Below are 26,077 nucleotides of genomic sequence, written 5' to 3'. Positions count from 1 at the left end.
TGTCCGGCGTCCAGTATCCGTTGTCTGGTGTCTGTTATTCCTCGTCCGGCATCAACAATTTCTTATAAACATCATCTCCTCCTAAACCACCAGAACAATATTGATGAAACTTCACAGGGATGTTCCTTAGGTGGTGTCCTTTCAAACTTGTTAAAGAAATTTCAAAGCTGAATTCTTAAAACTTTAAACTTAAAAAAAACACTTGAAAATCTTCTTGTAAAAAATCTTGAGACCTAGAGCTTAGATATTTGGGGTGTTACATTGTCTAGTGGTTGTCTACCAAGTTTGTTCAAATTATGCCCTGGGGTCAAAGCTGGCCCTGCCCTGGAGAACACATGTGTCTTACATTCTTATATAGGGAAATCTTTGAAAATCTTCTTGTCTGAAACAGTTAGGCATAGACTCTTGATTTTTGAGTGTATCATCATATTGTGGTCTTCTATCAACTTTGTTCAAATTGTGTCATGGGGTTCATATCTGGCTCATACCCGGGGTTTACAAGTTTTTTATTGACTTATATATAAGAAACACATTTTGTTAAAATCTGATAGGGCTTTTTTTTAGCTCACCTTAGCCATAGGCTGAGGGTGAGCTATTAGGGTTGATGAATGTCAGTCGTCCGTCGCCTGGCGTCCGTCCACCCTTGGTTTGTAAACACCCTAGTGGTCACATTTTTGCCTCAATTGTCACAAAACTTGGTCAGGATGTTTGTCCCAGTAATAACATGGACAAGTATGAATATGGGTCATCTGGGGTCAAAAACTAGGTTACATGACCCATAAGTAGGAAAATCTTGTTAACACTCTAGAGGTAACAATTTCAGCCAAAATATTCAAAAAAAAATGCCAGAAATGTTTTTTTCATTGATTTCTAACTCAGGTTCTAATATGGGTCATTTTGGGTCAAAAAATAAGTCACAGAGCTCAGATATGGAAAAACCTCGTTAACACTTTAGAGGTAACATTTCCAGCCCAAATATCCTGGAAATTTGTCAGAGAGATTGCTTCGTTGATCTCTAGCTCAAGTTCAAATATGGCTAATCTGGGGTCAAAAACTAGGTCAAAGAGCCCAAATATGGAAAAAAAACTTGTAAACACTCCAGAGATAACATTTTCAGCCCAAATATCCTGGAAATTTGTCAGAAAGGTTGTTTTGATTATTTCTAGCTCAAGGTTGATTAAGGAACATCTGGGGTCAAAAACTAAGTCACATGACCCCAAAATAGAAAAACCTTGTTAACACTCCAGAGGTAACACTTTCAGCACAAATATCATGCAAAATTTGTTAGAAATGTTTTTTTAGATGATTTCTCGCTCAAATTCCTCTAGAGGTAACATTTTCAGCCCAAACATCCTGGAAATTTGTTAGAATGGTTGTTTCGTTGATTTTTCACTCAAGTTCTGATTTGGGTCATCTGGGGTCAAAAACTAAGTCACATGACCCAAAAATAGAAAAACCTTGTTAACACTCCAGAGGTAACACTTTCAGCCCCAATATCCTGCAAAATTTGTTAGAAATGTTTTTAGATGATTTCTCGATAAAGTTCGTATATGGGTCATCTGGGGTAAAAAACTAGGTCACAGAGCCCTAATATGGAAAAAACCTTGTTAATACTCAAGAGGTAGCATTTTCAGCCCAAATATCCTGGAAATTTGTCAGAAAAATGTTTAGATGATTTCTAGCTCAAGTTTGAATATGGGTCATCTGGGGTCAAAAACTAAGTCACAGAACCCAATTTTGGAAAAAACTTGTCAACACTCTAGAGGTAACATTTTCATCCCAAATATATTGGAAATTTGTCAGAAGGTTGTTTCATTGATTTCTAGCTCAAGTTTGATTATGGGTCATCTGGGGTCAAAAACGAAGTCACAGAGCCCAAATACAGAATCAAAGCACTGAAAGTGCTGAGGGACGGTACTGCTGAATGCTGGCAACATCAATGTAACATTCGGTAGTGTAAATATATGTAATAGGGATTTGAACCATACATCATACATTAATCTGGAATGATAACTTTTACACAAAGGCTAAAACAACAACTTAAATGTTCATCTTTATAATAAAATAAAAACAAGAAATATAGAAGTGCATACCTTTATGAATTTATTTGAAAAATTATTTTCAGAACAATTCAAAACATAACAGGCAAACACATAGACCACTGTGATACCAATGCCTCAACAACCACAGACCAGTTCAATTTGTAAAACCACATTAACAAATTCACACAAAGCATAATTCATAATTTACAGTGTGTGTATATCACAGTGATAAATAACGTAATTTATGCTACTTCGGAAGCAACATTTTGTTTAAATGAAGATTTAAATCAAAGATAACTTTTCTTTCACTACATCATTGTTAATAAAACAATGAACAGTCTATGCCGCTCAAGGAGCCCCTCTTTCGTTCCATTACCAAAGGCAGATAAGGCGATACGTTTCATCAAACAATAGCAAACGGGTTTCCAAAATGTTTGGCAGTGCTCTAGCCTCTGTCAGAAGGCCCTAATGTGAAAAGGTTTGTTGAAGCATTTTAAGGAACTAAAATCTCAATTAAACTCTGGTGTTTGTTTATTGATCTATTATGGGATTGAAAATGAGTCAATTCACAACTGCTAGAAAAGAGACATTTTTAACAAACAATTATACCAGAGTTTATTAGATTATTTGCAGTTGAATGGAAGGCTTACTTGAATGTATGTCAACAGTGAAGTAATTATTAAAGAATTAATGACTGTTGACAGGTGAGGTGTGCTCAAGTTATTGACATAAAAGTATTCATTTCTGGCAGTACACAATGAGTACCATTTGGATATCAGCCCTTGTCTGTGTTTTTTGTGAATTGACAAAACAGAAAATCATGTTTTTTTAGTAGTTTTTACTTGAATATTCAGATGTTTAAGAAAAGGTAAGGCTTGGGGGCATGGTGGATGCAACACGAAAGCTATATCACATGATTGATTTTTTGAAACTTAAAAAAAAAATTCATAGCAATTGAGCAAATGAAAAATTTATTTTTAACAAGAGGGCCCTGAAGGCCCTATATCGCTCAACTGATCCAATTCGAGTGTGTCATAGACTTCATAAACACAAACATTCTGACATAGTTTCATGGTGATCAAAGAGAGAATGTAACCTCTACAGTGTTTACAAAGTTTTTCTATGATTTGACCCTAGTGGCCTGGTTTCTGACCTCTGATAACCCAGTTTCAATCTCTACCTAAAGATCATCAAGAATAAAATTCTGATCAAGATTCGAACTTGGCCTAGAGCTTATTAATATAAACATTATGACTTTACTGTCATATCGTGACCTCAAGTGTGCTAATAAGCTTTTTCTATGATTTGACCTAATGACCTAGTTTTGACCACACATGACCCGGATTCAAACTTGACTTAGATATTATTAATATAAACATTCTGACCAACTTTCATGAATATACAATTCTAAATGTGACCTCTACAGTGTTAACAAGCTTTGCCTTAAATTTGACCTGGTGATCTTGTTTTTGACCATACATGACCCAGATTCAAACTTGGCCTAAAGCTAATCAATATATACTTTCTGACTAAGTTTCATGAACATACAGTCATTAATGTGACCTCTAGAGTGCTAACAAGCTTTTCCTATGATTTGACCTGGTCACATATATTTTGACCGCACATGACCTAGATTTTAACTTGACTTTAAGATTATTAATATAAACATTCTGACCAACTTTCATGAAGATACAGTTATAAATGTGACCTCTAGAGTGTTAACAAGCTTTTCCTTCAATTTGACCTGGTGACCTAGTTTTTGACTGCACATGAACCAGATTCGAACTTGACCTAGAAATTATTAATATTAACATTCTGGCCAAGTTTCCTGAAGATACAGTCATACATGTGACCTCTATATTGTTAACAAGCTTTTCCTTCAATTTGACCTGGTGACTTATTTTTAACCCTAGATGACCCAATATCGAACTCGTCCAAGATTTTATTGAGGGTAACATTCTGACAAAGTTTCATTAAGATTGTGCGTAAATTGTGTCCTCTAGAGTGTTAACACTCAAATTGTTGATGACAGACACAGGGCGATCACAATAGCTCACCATGAGCACTTCGTGTACTGACTATTGGGTTCATAAATATTAATACCTGTTCTGACAGCAACCACATAAACAGTAATGTATCATTACATTTGAGGCAAAGAATGGATCGGTGGGTTGCAACAAAATTTAGATGCAGATTTTCCTGAATGAAAAGATGCAGCTGACAATTATCACATACTACATGAAAAACTAGAAAGTATACCCATCATAAAAATCTATTGAGTATCATTTGTATTAGACAAGAGAAACATAAAATGAGATCAAAACTTAATCATTTGTGGTTTAGTTAGTGCAAACATTTCAATATGGCAGATTTCACAAAAAAGGCAATTATTTGGCCCATTTGCTTTCATTTATTGTTATTGCATGTCAACGTCATATATACAGCAATTGCCTTTCCCAACCCAATAAGAACACCTAATAGAAGTGATTTGTATTAAAATAATGAAAATATTGTGTTAAATAAGGTAAAAAAATGTAAAAATATGCCGATATTTAGGACAAAAAAGACAGAAAATCTTCCCGGTACCAATATACCACTTTTTTGAGGATGCTTTTCAGTAACATCTGGTAAGTATTTTATTCTTGTCTGTTGAATAATGTTTGCAAGAAATGTTAATTAAAACAATAATATATCTAAAATGATTGCATTTCGTTCGTAATATACTTAAATTTTCGGTAATTGCGCATGGTGATAACGTTACGGTAATCTGTCCTCGAATTGTTGTGTAACATTAGCAGACATGATCCACTGGTAACTGTTTTAAGCCTAAACACACCTTTATTAAATCACTGAAAACAAAGACTACGTGTCGGATAAAAACAGTATTGCATGTAACAAGAAATTGGTCATTCCCGATCATAAAGTTTTTTAGGTCTAAAAATGTGTTAATGTTACTCAAAATCGATTCTGTCCCATTTTAGCATGACGATAGCACCTTTTCTATTCGTGAATAATTTACACCGACTGAGGGTTAACATCCGGGTAGCGATTACTTTTATATTGGACTGGTTCACAGTTGACATTGAAATGATAAAAATAGTGGTGAATACCGTTGATAAAAACTTAATCCAAGTTTGGCTCATTCTGTCCTTCGATGTAACGTTAACATTATGTCACGCTAGCATTAAGACAAGCGCTTAATAAAGCAAGAAAATCGTTGAAATTTGATGACTTTCCCAGAGTCAATTATTCAAACATAACAATGTCGTCTGTAAACTATCATTTGTAAGTATTCATTCATTAGGTACGTAGTTTATATTGAATTCATACCGCTTTTGTGTTTGATATCGTTATTTATTGGACAGAATTAAGAATTTTTGTGATTATCAATTGACCGTGTTTATCAATCATTTATATTGTTTGTTTTATACTGTATCAAGCTCAAACAGTCTGTGGTAGGTCTGTATTTTAATTTGTTGTGAAACATTTTGTCCAACTGCTAATGTGACATACTGCTAATGTTACTCATTCTGTTTTGTGGTAACACTAGCACATACTCACAATTAGCAATTTATAATATATTTGTTTAATATCAAAGGTAATGATAATTGCACCATACTAGAGACATTTATATTACCACAACAAAACATTTATGTTTATAGCTTATCTGATCTGATATAAAAAGAAAACCTATGTTTGCAGAAAACATTTTCTGTCTTGTTGTCCAATTAGGGTTTGTTTCAATAAATTTATTTGAGAAAAACGAAACAATCTTTATTTTTTGTCTGTACAATCTGTTTTATAGATAAATGAACCATTTAGTGCAAGACAAAATACTTCTTTGGATCAAAATATTAAAAAAAAACAAGTTTTTACCGGCAATATTGTAACACTAGCACAAATGGTATGGTGATACAAAATTCTTTTTTTTATAAAAATGCATGAATAAATCATTGCAAATGTTCTAAAATATGATAGATAAGAAATTGCTGTAAAAGATTATGTTGAAATTACAAATCTGCAATAAATTTTAAAAATCAATATTCGCCGGGAACTTTTTGGTCACCAAAACGTGAAATCTGCCATATACATGATACAATTGAAAGAACAATATAAGTTGATATACTTGCAGCAATTTGTACAAACAAATTTCAAAACACATAGTAATAGTGAATATTTCCAGTTTTTAGAAATAATGTTATTGAAGTTAAATTTCATGTATTTTCAGGTTAAGAGGTTCTCTTTGCTGGTGAAATACCTATTTATTTCATACTGTAAACTAATGAAATGTTTTTTCAAAAGCAATTTCATTACTGAAATGTCTTTTGAGTATGTTTTCTAAAACTTAACAAAAAATTATGTTGTGAGAAGCTGTTATTTAAATTGATTGTTCAAATAAAGATATTTCTAGGCATAAAAAATGTTCATGAAGGAAAGGCAGAGAATTGAAAGTTCAAAATGTTAAAAAAGCTTATTTTGATAATGTTAAGAACTAAACTGTTCACTACTAAATGTCCAAGCATACATTAAATGTGTGTTTATGACTAAAGTTGGTTTCAGTCCAAGTGGTTCTGTTCTATTTTGATGAAGCTGCTGTCAGATGTCAGAACAGTTTTATTTAAGATGCAATTGATCGGCTGTCAGTTGATCAAAATGTAGGAAGGGTAAGGAAGCAAAATCAGTTCCATAGAAACAGTCAGCCTTGTGACATAAGCCAAATGTAACTCCAGTCTGCAGTATGTAGTTCCATGGAAACAGTCAGCCTTGTGACATAAGCCAAATGTAACTCCAGTCTGCAGTAGGTTGACGACCTTGATGCTCTCTTGGGTCTCCTTACCTCAGATTTTCTGCAAATGTTCACACATACTATTATTAAATTTTAATCTTGAACATTCTGTAGTTAGTTGAAATGTATTTTGATTTGTTAATTTAGTACTGCGCCATTTTAATGATATTTCATGTAATTTAAGTTAAATGGAAATTAAAGGTATGACTTGGCAGGGGTGAACTAATGGCTATAGCAGATACAATATAGTAGCTCCATCAATGCAGAAAATGTGTTAAGAATGATTTTGAGCTGGCTAAATTTTTTAATAATGCTACCTGTATATTTGTTGTTGGTGTAAAAGGTGATGTGAATGAGTTGTGGGTGTTGGCAACGACATCATTTATGCACGACATGAGTACGTCTCCTGCCCTCCCATTTCTCTGTCTACAGCATGAAGCATAATGATCACATCCACATTGTATACCTTGTCATTATGTGCTGAGCTTCAACCTGCATAGATAAAAGGAAATAAAAAATAACCTGCGTAATTTACATTTACTGTTCAGAAAGCAGTATATGCAAAACTAAAAGAAGTTATGGTCATATGTTCTTAAAGGTGTTTGAAAGGGATGAAGGTACACATTTCCTTGGAAAGGTTTAAGCTTCAAAACGAGGCAATATGGGTTCGATTCAAAGCCTGTGAGTTTTGTTGGTGGTCACATATCCAGACAAGAGTGCTACATGTATATTGAAGATAAAATGCCTTTTAAGAAATGTATGAAAGATTCCATACCTGAACGGTTATGCCGGAGACACACACCCTTGTTTTCTGTGGTGAATGGCGAGCCACCTGGAGGAGACAATGGCAGCCCCTGAACAATTGCTTGCCCGATGAGCCTTTGCATTTCACACACACTCAAACAACTGTTACCAGGACTTTTGTGTTTTGAGAATGTGAACTGTCTTAAAGTCCTCAGTCTTCCAAATAATGTCTCTTGATGGTAGAGAGCATCCAACTTTTGATTTGCTGAAATTGGTGTCACAATAAACCTTGGCAAGATAAAATCATTGCTATCACCAAATGCCATCTGGGCTGCTGCAATATACCGCAATATTTTGACTTTCAAATAACTTAGGTATGGCCCACTTGATTTTTTTCAAAGGCTTCTTTGATGGAGGGCATCTGCAAATAAGTATTTTACATTTTAATGATATGGTTTATTAAGGAATGTATTACAATTTATAAGCACAATATTTTTTTATGAAAAATGATGGAACTAAGGTTCATTTTCAGTACAACAACACTGAGCTACAGAAGCATTTACAGCCTCAATCAGTTCTTAAACAAGTTATAAGGTTTCAAGGTGGCAAGTTAAAAGATGTTTATTAAAAATTATAGTGAAATAATTAAATTAAAAACCTTACTTTACGTTTATTTATGTTGAGGCGAGTGCTTTATCTAATCACTGGTACAAAATGATATAAAACTATTTGCACACAACCCATTTTGATCTGGTAATTATAACATTTGGATGTTTACCAGCCCGAGAGAAAATCTTTTAGGTTTTTGCTTTCAGGGTAGTGCTAGTTTCGACCACTGTGTATCTTAACTTGTTATTAAAGTTCAGGCAAGCTTTTCTCCAAAATGTGTATCAAAGAGGTTGACAAAGGGATAGTTCATACAAAATTTTCATGCCTACAGCCTACTCAAGGTTTTCCACAATCCATGTAAAACGTCAAATTTATGCAAATAAGACGATGTGTTTTATTTTAGTATATGTACAAGTTTTGTACGAAAAGTGGGTAGTTATTCCGATCGGGATTCCTGGTTAAAGCATATTGCATCACAAGAAATAATAAAAACTAGAAATTTTACCAAAAAACGTTATTTTATATTAGTTCTGTACACAAAAAATAAATATCCAACGAATAATTATGAGTTTGACATGTTTTCTTCATTTCATTCTGTCAAAACATAACGATATGATCATATGTACATGAAGGGCACCTGCAAGGCTTCAGGGCACAATTTTAAAACAATCGGAACATTTTGGCCATGGCCGAGTTGTGACGAATGTATTTACGAGGTCTGTCTCGAAGCTTGTCGGAGGTGGCTGAGTTATAACGATTGGATCAAGTTGTTTCGCTTTGCATAATTGTTGTATGTGTCAGTCAACTTTCATTTAATTGGAATGGTAAACAATGTGTATTAATGCATTAAATGCTTGTTTTGTGCAAAATAATTTTTCACATACATGGTTAAATATGAATATAAACCTTTATGATCAATTTCAACCATAAAATACTTCACTTATTTCAATTTTAATATTTTTCAAACACACCCGTTTTTGCACAAACCCGTTTATACATAAGGGATTGGAAGAATCCCGTATAACGCACCAGTCAATTGTAACCACGCCCCACGCCGCCCCCCCCCCCCCCCCCCCCCCCCCCCCCCCCCCCCCCCCCCCCCCCCGGTCTTGGGATTTACCGGGGATAGCCGGGGAAAAAGGCAGTGTTTTTACCTTCCAGGTGGCCCCGCAGGGCCGGGTGACCTCGGTGGTTTTGACTTAGTGCCAAATTAAGCGGAGATTGGGCCTTATATAGAGTGTATGGGGTGCGGGGGTATTTGGTCGGGGTTTTACCATCAGTTCGTCCCGGCAGGACGAGGCTTTTACCAGGGGTTGGCTGGACCGAAAGCCAAAGTCCCTGCTATTCCCCAGACCTTGGGGGCCATGGTTACAATTGACTGGTGCATAACACATCTATTATTTTAGACAAATGTACAAATTAGCATATCTTACAAAGAAACCTGCAACAACAGCATATTAAAAATATCACAAACACTGATGTAAACATTTGTTAAAGACAGCTTAAACACAATTTCAATCAAGATCTACTTCAGACTGTAAACAAAATAGCATTTACTCAATAGTACATAGCACATTCTCTGCTTTCTTCACACGCCAACTTGCCTACTTCCTTTGTATTGCAGTAAGCGTATCTAAATCATGTAATACCGTCTTTTATGGTAATATAAACCGGTCGGCTACATATGTTTTACCAAATAATGGGTTTATAATAAGCCACCTCATATAATGATACTTACTAAAGACTAAAATAAGATTTCATCAGTCTGCTTTCTCAAACCGTTCACAAACAACATAACAACCTGGATGTACGAATACTAGTTCTGGCTTCCATAACTTTAATGTTGATATTTATTTTTTTGATGTTTACAACACATTAAAGTTATGGCGTAACCCCCATAGTAAAGTCAACCAGAATCAATTGAGTGTGATGATGCAATGCAATCACATGACCATGATGACGTCGATGGATTCTATTTATAGCATCGGATTCACAGTGTTCATTTTGTTGAATCCAATTGCAGTAAGGCTGTAAATACCTTTTGATAAGTAAAAACAATTTATTTATTCCAAATTTGTTATTAGTTATTTATTAATTATTCGAAATAGAAAAAATAACAGCAAAATAAACACTAGGTCACATGGGTATTTTCTGAAAATCTTGGTGTCACGTGATTAAATTTGAACACCACTATGACCTAGATAAGGAATGCTTGTAATAGGATTTATTAAAATGCTAAATCAAGTATCTTTAAAGCGTTTTTTGGTTTTGAAAATGAGTTTTTGAACTACATTTTACTTCATTAACCTAAGGATACAGCTATTTTGTCTGTACAATGCATACAAGTGAAATAACAGCGTGACATAAAAATGTCACGAATTCTGGTAGGGTTTGGATACGGCGTTCTCTTCAGCGAACACATCCAAAAAGGTAATATATTACGTGTTCGCTGAAGTTCTTTAGCTATACGAATACGATTACTACTGAACGAAAATCACACGACGAACTTAAATTGTACAAAATTAATTTTCCATAAACTAAAGCTGAAAGATAGATTGAAGAATTATAATCATTTTATCAATTTTATATAATATGTATTCTTAATGACCGTGATAAAATAATAAATAACAAACCCTTTTCGTTCTGAAATTTCGGGGTTAATTATTAAAGGTCATAAATGATCATGATCGAGGTGAGAAAACAAGTGCGTATTCATTCATCTTTTTTGAATGCATATGTTACTACCGAGTTTGAACAAAATTGAAACAGCAGTTGCATGACCATTTTTCTATTCTGAATAAGATTTCGTCTTTAACTTTCATTACCTATACAATGCGTGTTCAGAATATCAGATATCTCACTTCGCGTCTGGGACTATTAATAATAGTGTAATCTACAGTCATTCACAAGGGAGTGCTTGTTAATTTAGGTGAATGACTGTAAAATACTTTTTCTTGCAAATTTTGAGCTACGGAGTGATTTTTTTCTGGACATGAATATACCCACCTCTTTTTTCCTTTAAAGACACCCATCTGAAAATATATAAACACAATCGTTAGATTTTTGCCTTATAATACCTGGAAATACAGAATAGGAATTACGACAATTATTTGCTTTTAAGTATTAATTTATTAGACACAAAATGAACCTTAAAGTTCGCGAAGCAGTGTGGTAGTTGGTCATACTTTAAAAAGATCGAAAATGATATCAATTCAGTTAATTGTTAATTTGCATGTTATAAAATTGCTACAGTTTTTTTTCACAATTCGTTTCCTACTAAATAACTATTCATAAGCACCACAACCTATTCATTGGCACCACAACGTTCAGAAAATCGAGCATAGTGCAGCAAGTATAACAAATAAAGTTCTAAAATTTGTAATGCTGGAAACTTTTGTCAATAAAAAAGCCACACACATGTAAAGAAAATGCTTAAACCTAAGGTACGAGAACAATTCTCACAAAAATCCAGATTTTTATGTTGTCAACACTAACGTTTAGCAAGTTATGCAAGTTCTAGACGATCAGATATTAAATTTTATTCAGAACTTTTACCTTTAGAACAACTCATGGCCATTCCTATGTGGAACTACATTCTCCAATTTTTTAAATGTACTCGTATAAACCTCTAAAAATGAAAAATAAGAAACCATACTCACTGTTTACATCCATATTCCACTCATTGGTACTATAACAGAAGACGCGTTGGAGCATTTTCAACACATAACAAAATATTATGGCTCCAATGATTACCCAGCGTGTAGAGGCAACATTTTCAGCCCAAATGTCGGCAAAATTTGTCCGAAATGTTTTTTTTTTTATTTCTAGTTCAAGTTCGAATATGGGTCTTTGGGGTAAAAAACTAGGTCACAAATATGGAAAAACCTTGTTAACACTCGAGAGGTGACATTTTCAGCCCAAATATCCTGGAAATTTGTCAGAAAGGTTGTTTTAATAGTTTCTAGCTCATGTATGAATATGGGACTTCTGGGGTCAAAATCTAGGTCACAGAGCCCAAATATGGATAAACCTTGTTAACACTCTAGAGATAACATTTTCAGCCCAAATATCCTGGAAATTTGGCAGAAAGGTTGTTTTGGTTATTTCTAGCTCAAGTTTGACTATGGGTCATCTGGGGTCAAAAAAAAAAGGTCACAGAGCCTTAATATCAAAAAACCTTGTTAACACTCTAGAGGTAACAATTTTAGCCCAAATATCCTGAATATTTGTCAAAAAGGTTGTTTGAATGATTCCTAGCTCAAATTCGTATATGGGTCATCTGGTGTCAAAAACCAGGTCAAAGATCTCAGTTCTCACTATTCAATATAAATTTCTTGAATGTCAAGGATGACACTGTGATGTAGGCATCTGATTCCTCATCTGTTGGTCATGTTGATTATAATAATTATATTAGCAGTTGTTTGCACATAGAAGTTGATCTCATTCCAACAGTTTAGACAGTTTTACAGGTGAGCGATCTGGGGCCATCATGACCCTCTTGTTTTTCATTCACATTTACTATACAAAAGCCTTTGAACATGAGTGCTTTGGACAACGCAACACATAATCGGTGTCGTAGTAAACAATCGGTTTGACGACTTCAAACTGAAAATACACTGAAAGATATTTAATACCAGACTGGAAAAATGAAACTCAGGTTGTTCAAAACATCGGTTCCCTCGAGGTTTCAGCTCAGACCCCGGCGTCCTTGAGCAATCACAGTTTTACTGTAGAAACATGTTTCGACTGAGTCATATTTTAAGGGAATATACATTCAAACCAATTATTATGCCCCCCTTCGAAGAAGAGGGGTATATTGCTTTGCACAGGCATGTCGGTATGTCGGTCGGTCGGTCGGTCGGTAGACCAAAGCTTGTCCGAGTGATAACTCAACAATCCCTGGACGTATGGTCATCAAACTTCACATGAAGGTTGGGCCTGACCAGTAGATGACCCCTATTGATTTTGGGGGTCATTGGATCAAAGGTCAAGGTCACAGTGACCTTTAATGGTAAAATAATTTTAAAGCTTGTCAGAGTGATAACTCAACAATGCCTGCACCCATGGCCCTCAAACTTGACATGGAGGTTGGGCCTGACCAGTAGTTGACCCCTATTGTTTTTGGGGGTCATCAGGCCAAAGGTCAAGGTCACAGTGACCTTGAATGGTAAAAGGTTGTCCGAGTGATAACGTGACAATGCCTGAACCCATGGCCCTCAAACTTGACTTGGAGGTTGGGCCTGACCAGTAGCTGACCCCTATTGTTTTTTGGGCTCAATGGGTCAAAGGTCAAGGTCACAGTGACCTTTAATGGTAAAAGGTTGTTCGAGTGATAACTCAACAATGCCTGCACCCATGGCCCTCAAACTTGACTTGGAGGTTGGGCCTGACCAGTAGATGACCCCTATTGTTTTTGGGGGTCATTGGGCCAAAGGTCAAGGTCACAGTGACCTTGAATGGTAAAAGGTTGTCCGATTGATAACTCAACAATGCCTGCACCCATGGCCCTCAAACTTGACTTGGAGAATTGGCCTGACAAGGAGATGACCCCTATGGTTTTTGGGGGTCATCTGGCCAAAGGTCAAGGTCACAGTGACCTGGAATGGTAAAAGGTTGTCTGAGTGATAACTCGACAATGCCTGCACCCATGGCCCTCAAACTTGATTTGGAGATTGAGCCTGGCCAGAAGATTGTCCCTATTAATTTTAGGGGTCATTGGGCCAAAGGTCAAGGTCACAGTGACCTTGAATGATAAAAGGTTGTCCAAGTGATAACTCAACAATGCCTGCACCCATGGCCCTCAAACTTGACATGGAGGTTGGGCCTGACCTGTAGATGACCCCTATTGATTTTAGGGGTCAAAGGTCAAGGTCACAGTGACCTTGAAAGCAAACTCGACAATTCTTGGACCTATGGTCATCAAACTTGACATGAAGATTGGGCCTGCCCAGTAGATGACCCCTATCGACTTTTTGGGTCATCAGGCCAAGGTCAATGTCACAGTAACCTTTAACGCAAAAAAGTTAACAAATCTTCCCCCACTGATTTCTCAACAATGCCTGAACCTATGATCATTAAACTTGACATGGATGTTAAGCCTGACCAGTAGATCACCCTTATTGATTTGAGAATTCATAGAGCCAAAGGTCAAGGTCACAGTGATTTTGAATGGTATAAGGTTGTCCGAGTGATAACTCAACAATGCCTGAACCCATGGCCTTCAGACTTGACTTGGAGTTGCATCTGACTTGTAGATTTAAGGGGTCATCAGGTCAAAGGTCAAGGTCACAGTGACCTTGAACCAAAAAAACTTGTCTTGTGATAACTTGACAATGCCTGCACCCATGGCCCTCAAACTTGACTTGGAGGTTGGGCCTGACCAGTAGATGACCCCTATTGTTTTTGGTGGTCATTGGGCCAAAGGTCAAGGTCACAGTGACCTTGAATGGTAAAAGGTTGTCCGATTGATAACTCAACAATGCCTGCACCCATGGCCCTCAAACTTGACTTGGAGAATTGGCCTGACAAGGAGATGACCCCTATGGTTTTTGGGGGTCATCTGGCCAAAGGTCAAGGTCACAGTGACCTGGAATGGTAAAAGGTTGTCTGAGTGATAACTCGACAATGCCTGCACCCATGGCCCTCAAACTTGATTTGGAGATTGAGCCTGGCCAGAAGATTGTCCCTATTAATTTTAGGGGTCATTGGGCCAAAGGTCAAGGTCACAGTGACCTTGAATGATAAAAGGTTGTCCAAGTGATCTCAACAATGCCTGCACCCATGGCCCTCAAACTTGACATGGAGGTTGGGCCTGACCTGTAGATGACCCCTATTGATTTTAGGGGTCAAAGGTCAAGGTCACAGTGACCTTGAAAGCAAACTCGACAATTCTTGGACCTATGGTCATCAAACTTGACATGAAGATTGGGCCTGCCCAGTAGATGACCCCTATCGACTTTTTGGGTCATCAGGCCAAGGTCAATGTCACAGTAACCTTTAACGCAAAAAAGTTAACAAATCTTCCCCCACTGATTTCTCAACAATGCCTGAACCTATGATCATTAAACTTGACATGGATGTTAAGCCTGACCAGTAGATCACCCTTATTGATTTGAGAATTCATAGAGCCAAAGGTCAAGGTCACAGTGATTTTGAATGGTATAAGGTTGTCCGAGTGATAACTCAACAATGCCTGAACCCATGGCCTTCAGACTTGACTTGGAGTTGCATCTGACTTGTAGATTTAAGGGGTCATCAGGTCAAAGGTCAAGGTCACAGTGACCTTGAACCAAAAAAACTTGTCTTGTGATAACTTGACAATGCCTGCACCCATGGCCCTCAAACTTGACATTTAGGTTTCTGGTGACCAGCTGATGACTCTGGATTTTGAGTTCATAGAGTCAAAGGTCATGACGGTCATAACACACTTTATCCTCACACTTTAATGGTCATAATCTTAAAACAGCAACAAATAAGCTGTCATTTCGGTCCATGCATATTTCATTCAATTGTCCATATAATCCTGACAACATGGTGCTCAGGGGGGGGCATAATGTTTGACAAACATCTCTTGTTAATGTAGGACTGCAGAAATGTTATATTGGCCTAAAGGTGTGGTCATCTGGCTCACAAGTAAAACTAAAATATTTTACCTATGTTGCTATCCTTGCAGTACATATAATTGAGGATATAATATAAATTGAATGTAAAATCTTTAATATTTGTATGCTTCAATACATTTATGTTGCTAGTAGAATAGTTGGCCTCTCTTCAAAACACAGGCTGAACTTCTTCATTGATCAGCTGTTTTTGTTGCTTTCTTTGTTAAATTTAACCTTTGGGGGACACAGAAAAGGGCAGGAATTTTCTATAATAATAACTTTTAAGATTTAACATTAAAAATAGTAGGTGTTGTTGCTTTACCAGTATATTATTTTATAGAACTTTTGAAGGAAAATCTTACAGAATTGAGATTATTATGAAAATTACATAAAAATGTTGTTCCGTCCACATTCCACCTCATCCATTTCTTTTATTCACTTCTGTTATGAAAGCTTGATTCTGATAAAGTTTGTTTCAGATTTGATAACTAAGATTACATTTTACCAATAATACGTAAGTGCATTCAGCCACAATGTTTGGTTAATGTTAGCGTAATAAGCATACCATATGTACAGTGTGTGTATACCACGTGATAAATTGCGTCATAAATGCTAAGTCGAAAAGCAATATTTTGATTTAAAAAAAGACTTTAAACAAAGATAACTTCACTATTTCTTCACCATTTTAAATGAAACAAAGCACAGTCCACACCGCTTACGGAGCCCTGCCTTCGTTTGGTCTTTTACCAGAGTTTCATCGGGAGTTTAATTTCTTTAAACACTTCGACAAACCTTTTCACACTACGGCTGTCTGACAGAGCACTGTCAAAACATGATTTTGGAAACAGGTTTGTAAAAGTGTTTGATGAAACTAATGATTTTATCAAATGTCGGTAGTAAAACAAATGCGGGGCTCTTTAAGCAGCCTAAACTGCCCTTTGTTTCATTTAAAATGGTGTTGTAAAAGAAATGTTTTCTTTGATTTAAGTCTTCATTTTAAGCAAAATATTGCCTTCATATGTAGCATATATGACGTAATTTATCACGCGGTATACACTCACTGATGTATATGTTTAAATGATTAAACATTAACATATGAACCCATTTTAAATGGTGTAAACTCAGTCATTGCATTTTATTGCTAAAGCAATCGTCAAGATACTGAAAGGTCAATGCAGTGCTTTCTTTCAAACAATCAAACATTATAGAAGATATAAAAAAACTTGATAAATTGTAAAGAAAGCCTACATATTTTTTGAATGACCCTTGAACAGGCAGACACAGATAGACAAAAACAGACAGGCATATACAAGCAGGCATTTACAGACACAGACAGACATAAACAGACACAGACATACATAAACAGGCATAGAAAGACATATACAGACACACATATACAGACACATACATCCAAACACAGGCACTGACAAACATATGCAGACACTGATAGACATACACAAGCTTAATCAGACAGGCATATACAAGCAGGCATTTACAGACACAGACAGACATAAACAGACACAGACAGACATAATTTATACCAACACAGACACACTTATACAGGCACAGACAGACATAAACATGGACAGACAAACATATACAGACACAGAAAGACATAAACATGGACAGACAGACTTATACAGGCACAGACAGACATAAACATGGACAGACAGACACAGACAGACATAAACAAGGACAGACAGACAAATACAGACCCAGACAGACATAAACAGACATATACCGACACATACAGACACAGACATACATACACAGACATATACAGATACATAGAGACACTGACAGACATATACAGACACAGGCAGACAAATACCGACACAGACAGACATATACAGGCACAGACAGACATATATAGGCAATGAGAGACATATACAGGCACTGACAGACATATATAGGCACTGACAGACATATACAGGCACTGACAGATATATACAGACACAGACAGACATAAACAGGCACTGACAGACATATATAGGCACTGAGAGACATATACAGGCACTGACAGACATATATAGGCACTGAGAGACATATACAGGCACTGACAGACATAAACAGGCACTGACAGACATATATAGGCACTGACAGACATATACAGGCACTGAGAGACATACACAGACAGACATATATAGGCACTGAGAGACATATACAGGCACTGACAGACATATACAGACACAGACAGACATATACCGACACAGACAGACATATATAGGCAAAGACAGATATATACAGGCACTGAGAGACATATACAGGCACTGACAGATATATATAGGCACTGACAGACATAAACAGGCACTGACAGACATATATAGGCACAGACAGACATATACAGGCACAGACAGACATATATAGGCACTGAGAGACATAAACAGGCACTGACAGACATGAACAGGCACTGGCAGACATATACAAACACTGGCAGACATGAACAGGCACTGACAGACATATATAGGCAGTGAGAGACATATACAGGCACTGATAGACATACACAGGCTTAAATAGATAGACATATACAGACACAGACAAGCATATACAGGCACTGACAGACATATTTATTCAAATAGCCTTATGCAGACACAGACAGACGTATACACGCATAAATTGAAAGACACATACAAACACAGGCAGACATATGCAGACAGACACAGACAGATAGGATTCTTGGGTAAAAGAATTGATGAAAAATCATAATTCAAATTGTGTAACTACTTTAAATGCTTGATAAGAACATGTGTTTTACAAACTTTGTCACATAAATTATGCCCCCATAGAAGAATTAGGGGTATATTGCTTTGCACATGTTGGTCTGTCGGTAGGTTGGTAGACCAAACCTTGTCCTATTAGTAACTAGAGAATGCTTGGTCCTATGGTCTTTAAACTTGGTAGGGAGGTTTTCCATGACCAGCATATGGCCCCCAGTGGCTATGGCGACCTTGGATACAAAAAGCTTGTTTAATTGAAAACTAGAGTATGCTTGGTTCTATCTTACATGCCATTTTTTCTGAAGACCATTCAGGGGGATTTGTTCAAAAGTCTGAAAATTCAGGGGAATTTTGGTAGTATTCAGGGGGATTTTTTAGCAGATCTAATTCGGCAAAAGTATTTTAAGACACAAGTACGAAAAAAACAAATTGCCATAATTTTGAAAGGCTTTCGAGGGGACTATATGTCCAGAATTTAAGGGGTTTTGGGTCAAATACCAGGGGATTTTCATCGTCGCCATGTAGCACTACGGGCATGGGGCACGTGCCAATTCACCTTGTTTACCCCTTTTTCCAACACTTCATCTATATTTTTATGAGACACAGCCATATTGCATAATAAAAGCACTCACTTGCGAAATAGAAATTTTTCTATGAAGTATAGAAAAATATGCTTCAGAGACAATTTAATGGGCTTACCTTCCTCTAAAATTGGATACAAAATTTACTGCCTATGATCATAAATGATGACTTTCAGACTAATAGAGAGAATGAAATGAATAATCAATATTTTTCATTTCAATTCTCAAATAGTCAGATTTGTTTGCTTTTGATAAAAAGCAAATGCATAATTTATTGTTTAAGTTCATTAACATATCTTTATTTGGCATTCATCAAAAAATAAAAACATTACCACCATAATAAATAAATAAAAGTAATTTCATTCAAATTGTCTACTTTCAGTTTCTCTTCTTATGAAGTTCTGTTATTTTCCAATATTTGCGATGAAGGTCAATGTCATGTATGCAAACATGTAAGTGAGGCATAACATTTAAGAACAGCTTTGTCAATTAGTTATTTAATCCTTTTCTTTACTGAATAATTAACTGTCACCTTTAAATTTTTAATCCTTTTAATCGCAATGACACATGTTTTGAAGAATTTTATTTTATTTAATTTATTTAATTTGTTACATCCTCTCTGATTGGATAAAAATTTAAGTTGAACTAATGAAAATCGACCTTTTATCTGACCAGTCTAATTGACATTTCTTTCGCAAATTCTGTCAGTTTCAATCAAAACAATGCATGAAATGTGACCTGCTGATTTATTAAGTGTCACCCAATAGGTGTTGTTAAAACACACCATCAGTTGATAATCCAATTAAGCTTCAGGACAGGAAGAGCATAATAACTGTAAACAGGCATATATAATTAAACCCTGGGATAAACGTGCGTAATTTTAAACACACTTTTCGTTTATTAATTCCGGGGGATATTCATCTCCCTCCGGGAGACCGGGGGATGGGTCGAAATTCCGAGGGATTTTTTCCCCCTCCAGGGGATATGGCATGTATGGGTTCTATGGTCCTCAACCTTGGCAGGGAGGCTGGTCATGATCAGGAGATGAGTCATAATGATTTTAAGTTCAGTAGGTCAAAGGTTACAGTCATAGTGATCTTGAACACAAAAAATAGTCTGATTAATAAGTCGAGTTTGCTTGGTTCTATGATCCTCAAACTTATTAGGTATCCTACCTAACCACCAGATGAGCCTTAATTATTTTGAGATAAGTAGGTCAAAGGTGATGGTTGCAGTGACATTTAACACTAAAAGCTTGTCCAATTGATATTTAGAGTTAACTTAGGCCTACAATCCTCAAACTTGGTTGGTAGGGAGGCTGGTCATGACCTGCAGATGATCCCTATTTATTTTGAGGTCAGCAGGTCAAAAGTCAGTGCCAAGATGACCTTGAATACAAAAACCTGTCCGATCAATACTTGGACCTACGGTCCTCAATGGTGGAGAGGTTAGTCATGACCTTAAATTACCACAAAAACATTGAATACAAATTGCTGCCATTCGGGGGGCAAAGGTGTTTTACATCTTTTGTGCTGTTTTAATGGTTATCCAACAAGGCCCAATCAGGGGCATTTTTCAAGTGACTGTGACAGCTCTCGTTATAACAGTGTAAACCATTCTTATTCCTTCAATGCACAGTTTACATAGTTAAACATGAGAAATTTTTCGTTGACATTATAAGGTATGGTTGTATGTAATTTGGTGTGTATCACAAAGTCAGCATACCACTTTCTTATCTCCCCTTCCTATCTTACTAAGCAGCCCTTGCAGTGTTACAGATGATGAACATTCCCAACACCTGGATCTCTCACCCAGAAACTTGTCACACAATATTTTACAACCTTTTCCCACATGTTTCAGTTATCAAGACTTAGCAGTCCATGCAGTGCTACAGATGATGAGTGTTCACAGGACTCAGATCTCTCCATATCATCTGTGTCACCCAGGAACTTGTCAGACATTGAAGATAATGTGGAAGAGGTACAATGTTAAAAAGTTTGTCTGTTGAAACAGTTGTCTTAGCATAAGGATTTTTTACTGGCAAACTATCACCAAGGTCAAGGCCATTCTTAAAACCCATGTTTCTAGTTTTGTAAAACATGATAATGCACTTGTATCTGCCTTTTTTGAGCAAAAGATTACACTTTACATTTCATTACATTTGTATGTGTAAGCAGCTTCGTGAAGAAGAGCTTGAGAAGATAGACAAGAGTCACAGAAAGTTGATGAAAGAACATCTCGCCCTGCAGAAGTCTACAGCCAAACTGCAGAGTACCCTAGGTTGGGGCATAGACCCAGAAAGATATGTTAAGGTAAGTTTAACATGATGATACATGAGTCTGTATTTGTTAAGTTAGGTTCAACATTATGGCAAATGAGCGCTGATATGTTAAAGTGGGTGCAACATGTTGAAACGTTGATCCTGAGTTTGTAGGTTGATTAGAAAAGTCTAGAACAAATCTGCCCAATTTGATAGGTTTTTTATCTTATAGCTTGCCAAGAAGTCCGCAGTGGACCTTAGGTTGGGGCCAAAAACCCAACAGATATGTTTAGATATGTTCACCATGATTTTGTTATGTCAATATGTGATTACCATACGAAATAATTGGTTGTGATATGTCCAAGTAGGTGAAACTACACAATGTTGTGAATCCTGATATGTAGTACAACACATAATTATTGATATGCTAAGGTTGGTGCAACATTATATACCATAAGTATCAATTTGTTTTAATACCTAATGCCCTTTATAAATATAATTCACTATTTTCAACTGTTTAACAAATGTTTTGAACTGTTAACCGGTACACAGTATGAACTGTTACCTGCGCGTAAGGCTACGTCATGGGTATTACTGAGATTCTAAAAATAAACTGCATACCGTTTAAACTCATGAATTTCCGGTATTGGATTAGTAATTTTAAAACCTCGGTGTTGGGGATAACATTCCGAACTGTTTCCCTTGGCCTATCGGCCTCTTGACAACAGTTCAGAAGTCATCCCCTCCACCTCAGGGCAACAGTTTTGACTGTTAAACAAATGCCCATGCAACAACTGTATAATGGTATTTACAACATTAAGGAGCATTAGTCCCAATATGTTAAAGTAGGAGTAACATTAGTCCCGATTTGTTTAAGAAAGTGTTACATTATGTATCATTGTATGTCATGATATCAAACAACATTTAACAATTGTTTAAAATTGCATTCTCAAAGGAATGGTCATCTGCAATAGGCTTATTGTAGAAACGAGCAAATGTCCGTGCATTGGACCAACCAGCTGATTTCAGGATTGTTTCTAGTTTAACACCTTTCTCTTTAGCCTTTGATACAGAGGCAGAGCGTACACTGTGGGGCTTAAAACACTTGTCAACCCCTGCTGATGTGAGCAGACTCTTCACCCAGCGTGAAACTGTGTCTCTTGACGCTGCGGGATGTGGTTTTTGGGTGGTTACTAACAATTTTGTTACTTTTCCGCGGAGAGCAGCGGTTCTGTCCAGGTATTCTCGAAATGTGCGGACTATGCATAATTTTGGGTCCTTATCATATTGCTTGAAAGTTATTGGAGCTAAATGATATCCAGGACGCGATTGTTTTATTAAGTGATTTGTTGCAATTTGAATATCATTTGAACCGAAAGAAATGTCCTGTATCTCCACTAAATGGATGGTTTGACCTCTCTGTGCTGACAGTAGCAGAAACAGTACGCACAACTTTCCTGACAGAATCGAGAGTGGAAGATGGTCTGTAAGGCGTGATATGTAGGTCAATACTGTGTTAACATCCCATATTTTCGAATTTTTTGGCAATGAGGGCCTTAGTTCAAAGATACCTTTCATGAATTTGCTAACCTCTACTGATTCACTGAAATCAATTCCCGTACATATTTTAAGTAACTGATTCACACCCGATCTTGCAGTACCAATAGTGCTGTACTGTAGTTTTGAATTATACAAGCTGGTTAAGAAAGATATAAAATTTGAAAGAGATGGCTTCATCGGATCAACATGAATCATTTGTGTGAATAAAAACCACTTCTTAATGAAAGTAGCATAGGTTTTACGAGTTGAAATTCTCCAAGATGATAGAATTACTTCAATTGAATCATCTGAAAAACCCTGTTCCCGCAAACTGATCCGGAGACGTGAAAAGCACCAAGTCTCAATTTCAGTAAGGGGTGACTTGTTTCCGGCTGGTGTGGAAGGTATAAAATCCTCTGTGGCCGTGGTAGCTCGATCCAATCCTCGATCAACATTGACAATGGAACATTAGTCCCAATATGAGTACTTACAACATAATGGAACATTAGTCCCAATATGAGTACTTGTAACATTATTGAACATAAGTCCCAATATGTTAATGTAGGTGCAACATTATGGAACATTAGAACAGTAACTTGCAACATTATGGAACATTAGTCCCAATATGAGTACTTGCAACATTATGGAACATTACCCCTGCGAAAACTTCCAGAACAGTTGAACTGTTCGGGAATTTAAGTTCAAGAACGTTCTTAATTAGGGCATGAACATATCAAGAACAGTTCTTGAACGTTAGGCCTTTTATATTTAATTATATGTTTTAGGAACGGCCAGAGTTGTAAAGTGTCGTAGGAGGAGGAAATAAAAATAGAAATAAAATTACATTTCTGGAATTTTATTTTTTGGTCGGGAAAAAACACACAGAAAAGCAAAAGCTATGATGTATCCTTCATGATTTTGTTTTTGAATGTAAGGTCAATATGGAAGTGTGTGCACATTTGTTTTTGTTTTATCTGACAAGTTCACTTCATATTTTCATTAATCACTCTTTATGATTGTAAATGCATGTTATAGTAGATAAGTGACATAAAAAATCAACTATTTTCGGTAAATTTATTTGCCATTTAGAGTTTTAGGAATCGGCCATCACTCCACTGTGTTGTCTTGGCTGCAAATTGTCTGATAACAATTCACCAACCATGTCATTGTTACAGTTAGCAAAAGAACTTTTTTGTTTCCTTCTATGCAGTGAATATTTCACCAGGAACTTGTAAATCAACTGATTATAGCTGTCTGATAAAACAGAAGCTGTCTATCCAACAGTGATTCAAATAATACTAATTGTCCATCACACATTCTGTCCAACATGCAGTTCAAACAAAACTGGTGGTCCAACCAACACTTCCGGTCCAACCATTTATAGTTGTTCAACCAACACGTATGGTCCATCCAATATAGCGGTCTAGTAAGCAATAGATGCCCAACCAACAATAGTGTTTCAACAGGCACTAGCTTACATCATGTTGCTACCAATCTAGCAGCCTATCCAATTGTAGTGATGTTCTTCATTGAAAGTAATGATCTCAGCAGATAACATCAGCATATTTGAATCATATCTGTAAAGAAAGGAATGGAACATTAAAAGTATATTTTTATAAAAAAAATAAGTTACTCTCAGACTTTTTTTATGGATGGGTTTTTAGACAATCTGGACCCCGATTTAATTCCAGGCCTGGGTGTATGTGACTAGTCCAGTGGCCATCATAATGTTTAAACATACATGTAACTAACTAGTAACAAATCATTCAGAAGCTGAGAACACTACAAAGGTTACAGCATAGCATAATTACTCCAAGTAATTTTTTATCACATATTTATAAAACACACAGAGCAGTATAAATATCATAATTTATATTTATGATGATCTATATATATGTTCATTCATAAGACTATTACATAGTTATACTGTACCTGGTAATGTACATACAGATTCCTCATTATAGAATATGACTGACAGATAGTAAAACAGCCTAATTTATTTGTGTTTATTTTCAAAACAAATGTTTTAGAATAGATGAGAATTATTTGTTCTTAATAATACTCCAATAAAAAAAGTAACCGCAGTTTTTTCTGAACCATCTACCTCACCCACCAGAACTAAACTGTCCAGGTAAACAGTCAAGCGATTTATAGCTCATGGCATTCAAATTATATCACAATAATGTAATATAAACTCATTAAAATGACAAATCTAATAAAAATAAATAAAAAATAACAAACCTGGACCGATAATTAGTCCATATTTATCGCTGTTATATACTTCGTTATAATCCGGAAATAAACCGGAAGTCACCCTGCCGCAAAGGATCAGGGTGAGCTAAAACCCGGTACCAGGTATCGATATCGAGAAAAGCCATTATCACAGTTAATGTTACCAGATTATGTTGATTCCGTGTTATTTAAAGTATGAATTGGCTGTCAGCAAGCAATTTATAACGGACCGTGGATACTTGGATTTATCATCTGATAATAACCCTGATATCGATATTATAAATCCGGTATTAGAAAGTGATACCGGATACGGGGGATACCAGGTACTGGATACCGGGTTTTTAACACCAGCCTGCAAATCTGATGAATGTTTTTCATAGGCTTAAACTTTTTCAGAAGTGTTTACACCAATATTTTTACAACTATTGCGATGTCCTCTGCTTTAAATGATTTACCGCGATATAGTTTCATCGGCGGAAAAAAAAAAAAAAAAACGAAATCACAATTTTATTTTTATTTCCAAAATGAGTTTTTTTGAGCGGCAGTGTTCGTAAAACATAGAATCCAAAAAAAAAGGCCTTATATGGCCCATAAGTTCTTAACATGATTATTTCAAGAACTGTTCTTAAACACAGTCAGTTCTTGAACTAACGTTTGTCAAGAACAGTTCTTGAATTATGCTGTTTAAGAACAATTCTTGAACTGTTCTTGACAAACATTAGTTCAAGAACAGTTCTTGAAATCATAATGTCAAGAACTTATGGGCCATTTAACTTTCAAGAATTGTTCTGGAACAGCTCTTGACATGTTTAAGAACAATTCTGGAACATTTCTTAAAATAATATTCCATTAGTTCAAGAACAATTCTTGAACTGTTATCGACCATGGTAGTTCAAGAACTGTTCTTGAAATAATTATGTCAAGAACTTGTTGGCCTTTTATTGTTCAAGAACTGTTCTTGAACTA

General features: G+C 36.1%; 1 protein-coding gene across 1 annotated transcript in view; it reads left to right on the top strand.

Annotated features, from left to right (window-relative positions):
- Positions 1 to 26,077, top strand: part of LOC128210598 (golgin subfamily B member 1-like) — a 234,999-nt gene that overhangs the window by 70,509 nt on the left and 138,413 nt on the right. Inside the window, exons 8-9 of the mRNA XM_052914948.1 lie at positions 20,941 to 21,060; positions 21,258 to 21,392. Coding sequence (XP_052770908.1) covers positions 20,941 to 21,060; positions 21,258 to 21,392 — 255 coding nt within the window. The remainder of the gene's footprint in view (positions 1 to 20,940; positions 21,061 to 21,257; positions 21,393 to 26,077) is intronic.

Source organism: Mya arenaria, chromosome 12 (genome assembly GCF_026914265.1).
Source record: "Mya arenaria isolate MELC-2E11 chromosome 12, ASM2691426v1".
Classification (NCBI taxonomy): domain Eukaryota; kingdom Metazoa; phylum Mollusca; class Bivalvia; order Myida; family Myidae; genus Mya; species Mya arenaria.
The sequence above is the reverse complement of the archived record's forward strand: the minus strand, read 5'-3'. Positions and strand labels throughout refer to the sequence as shown.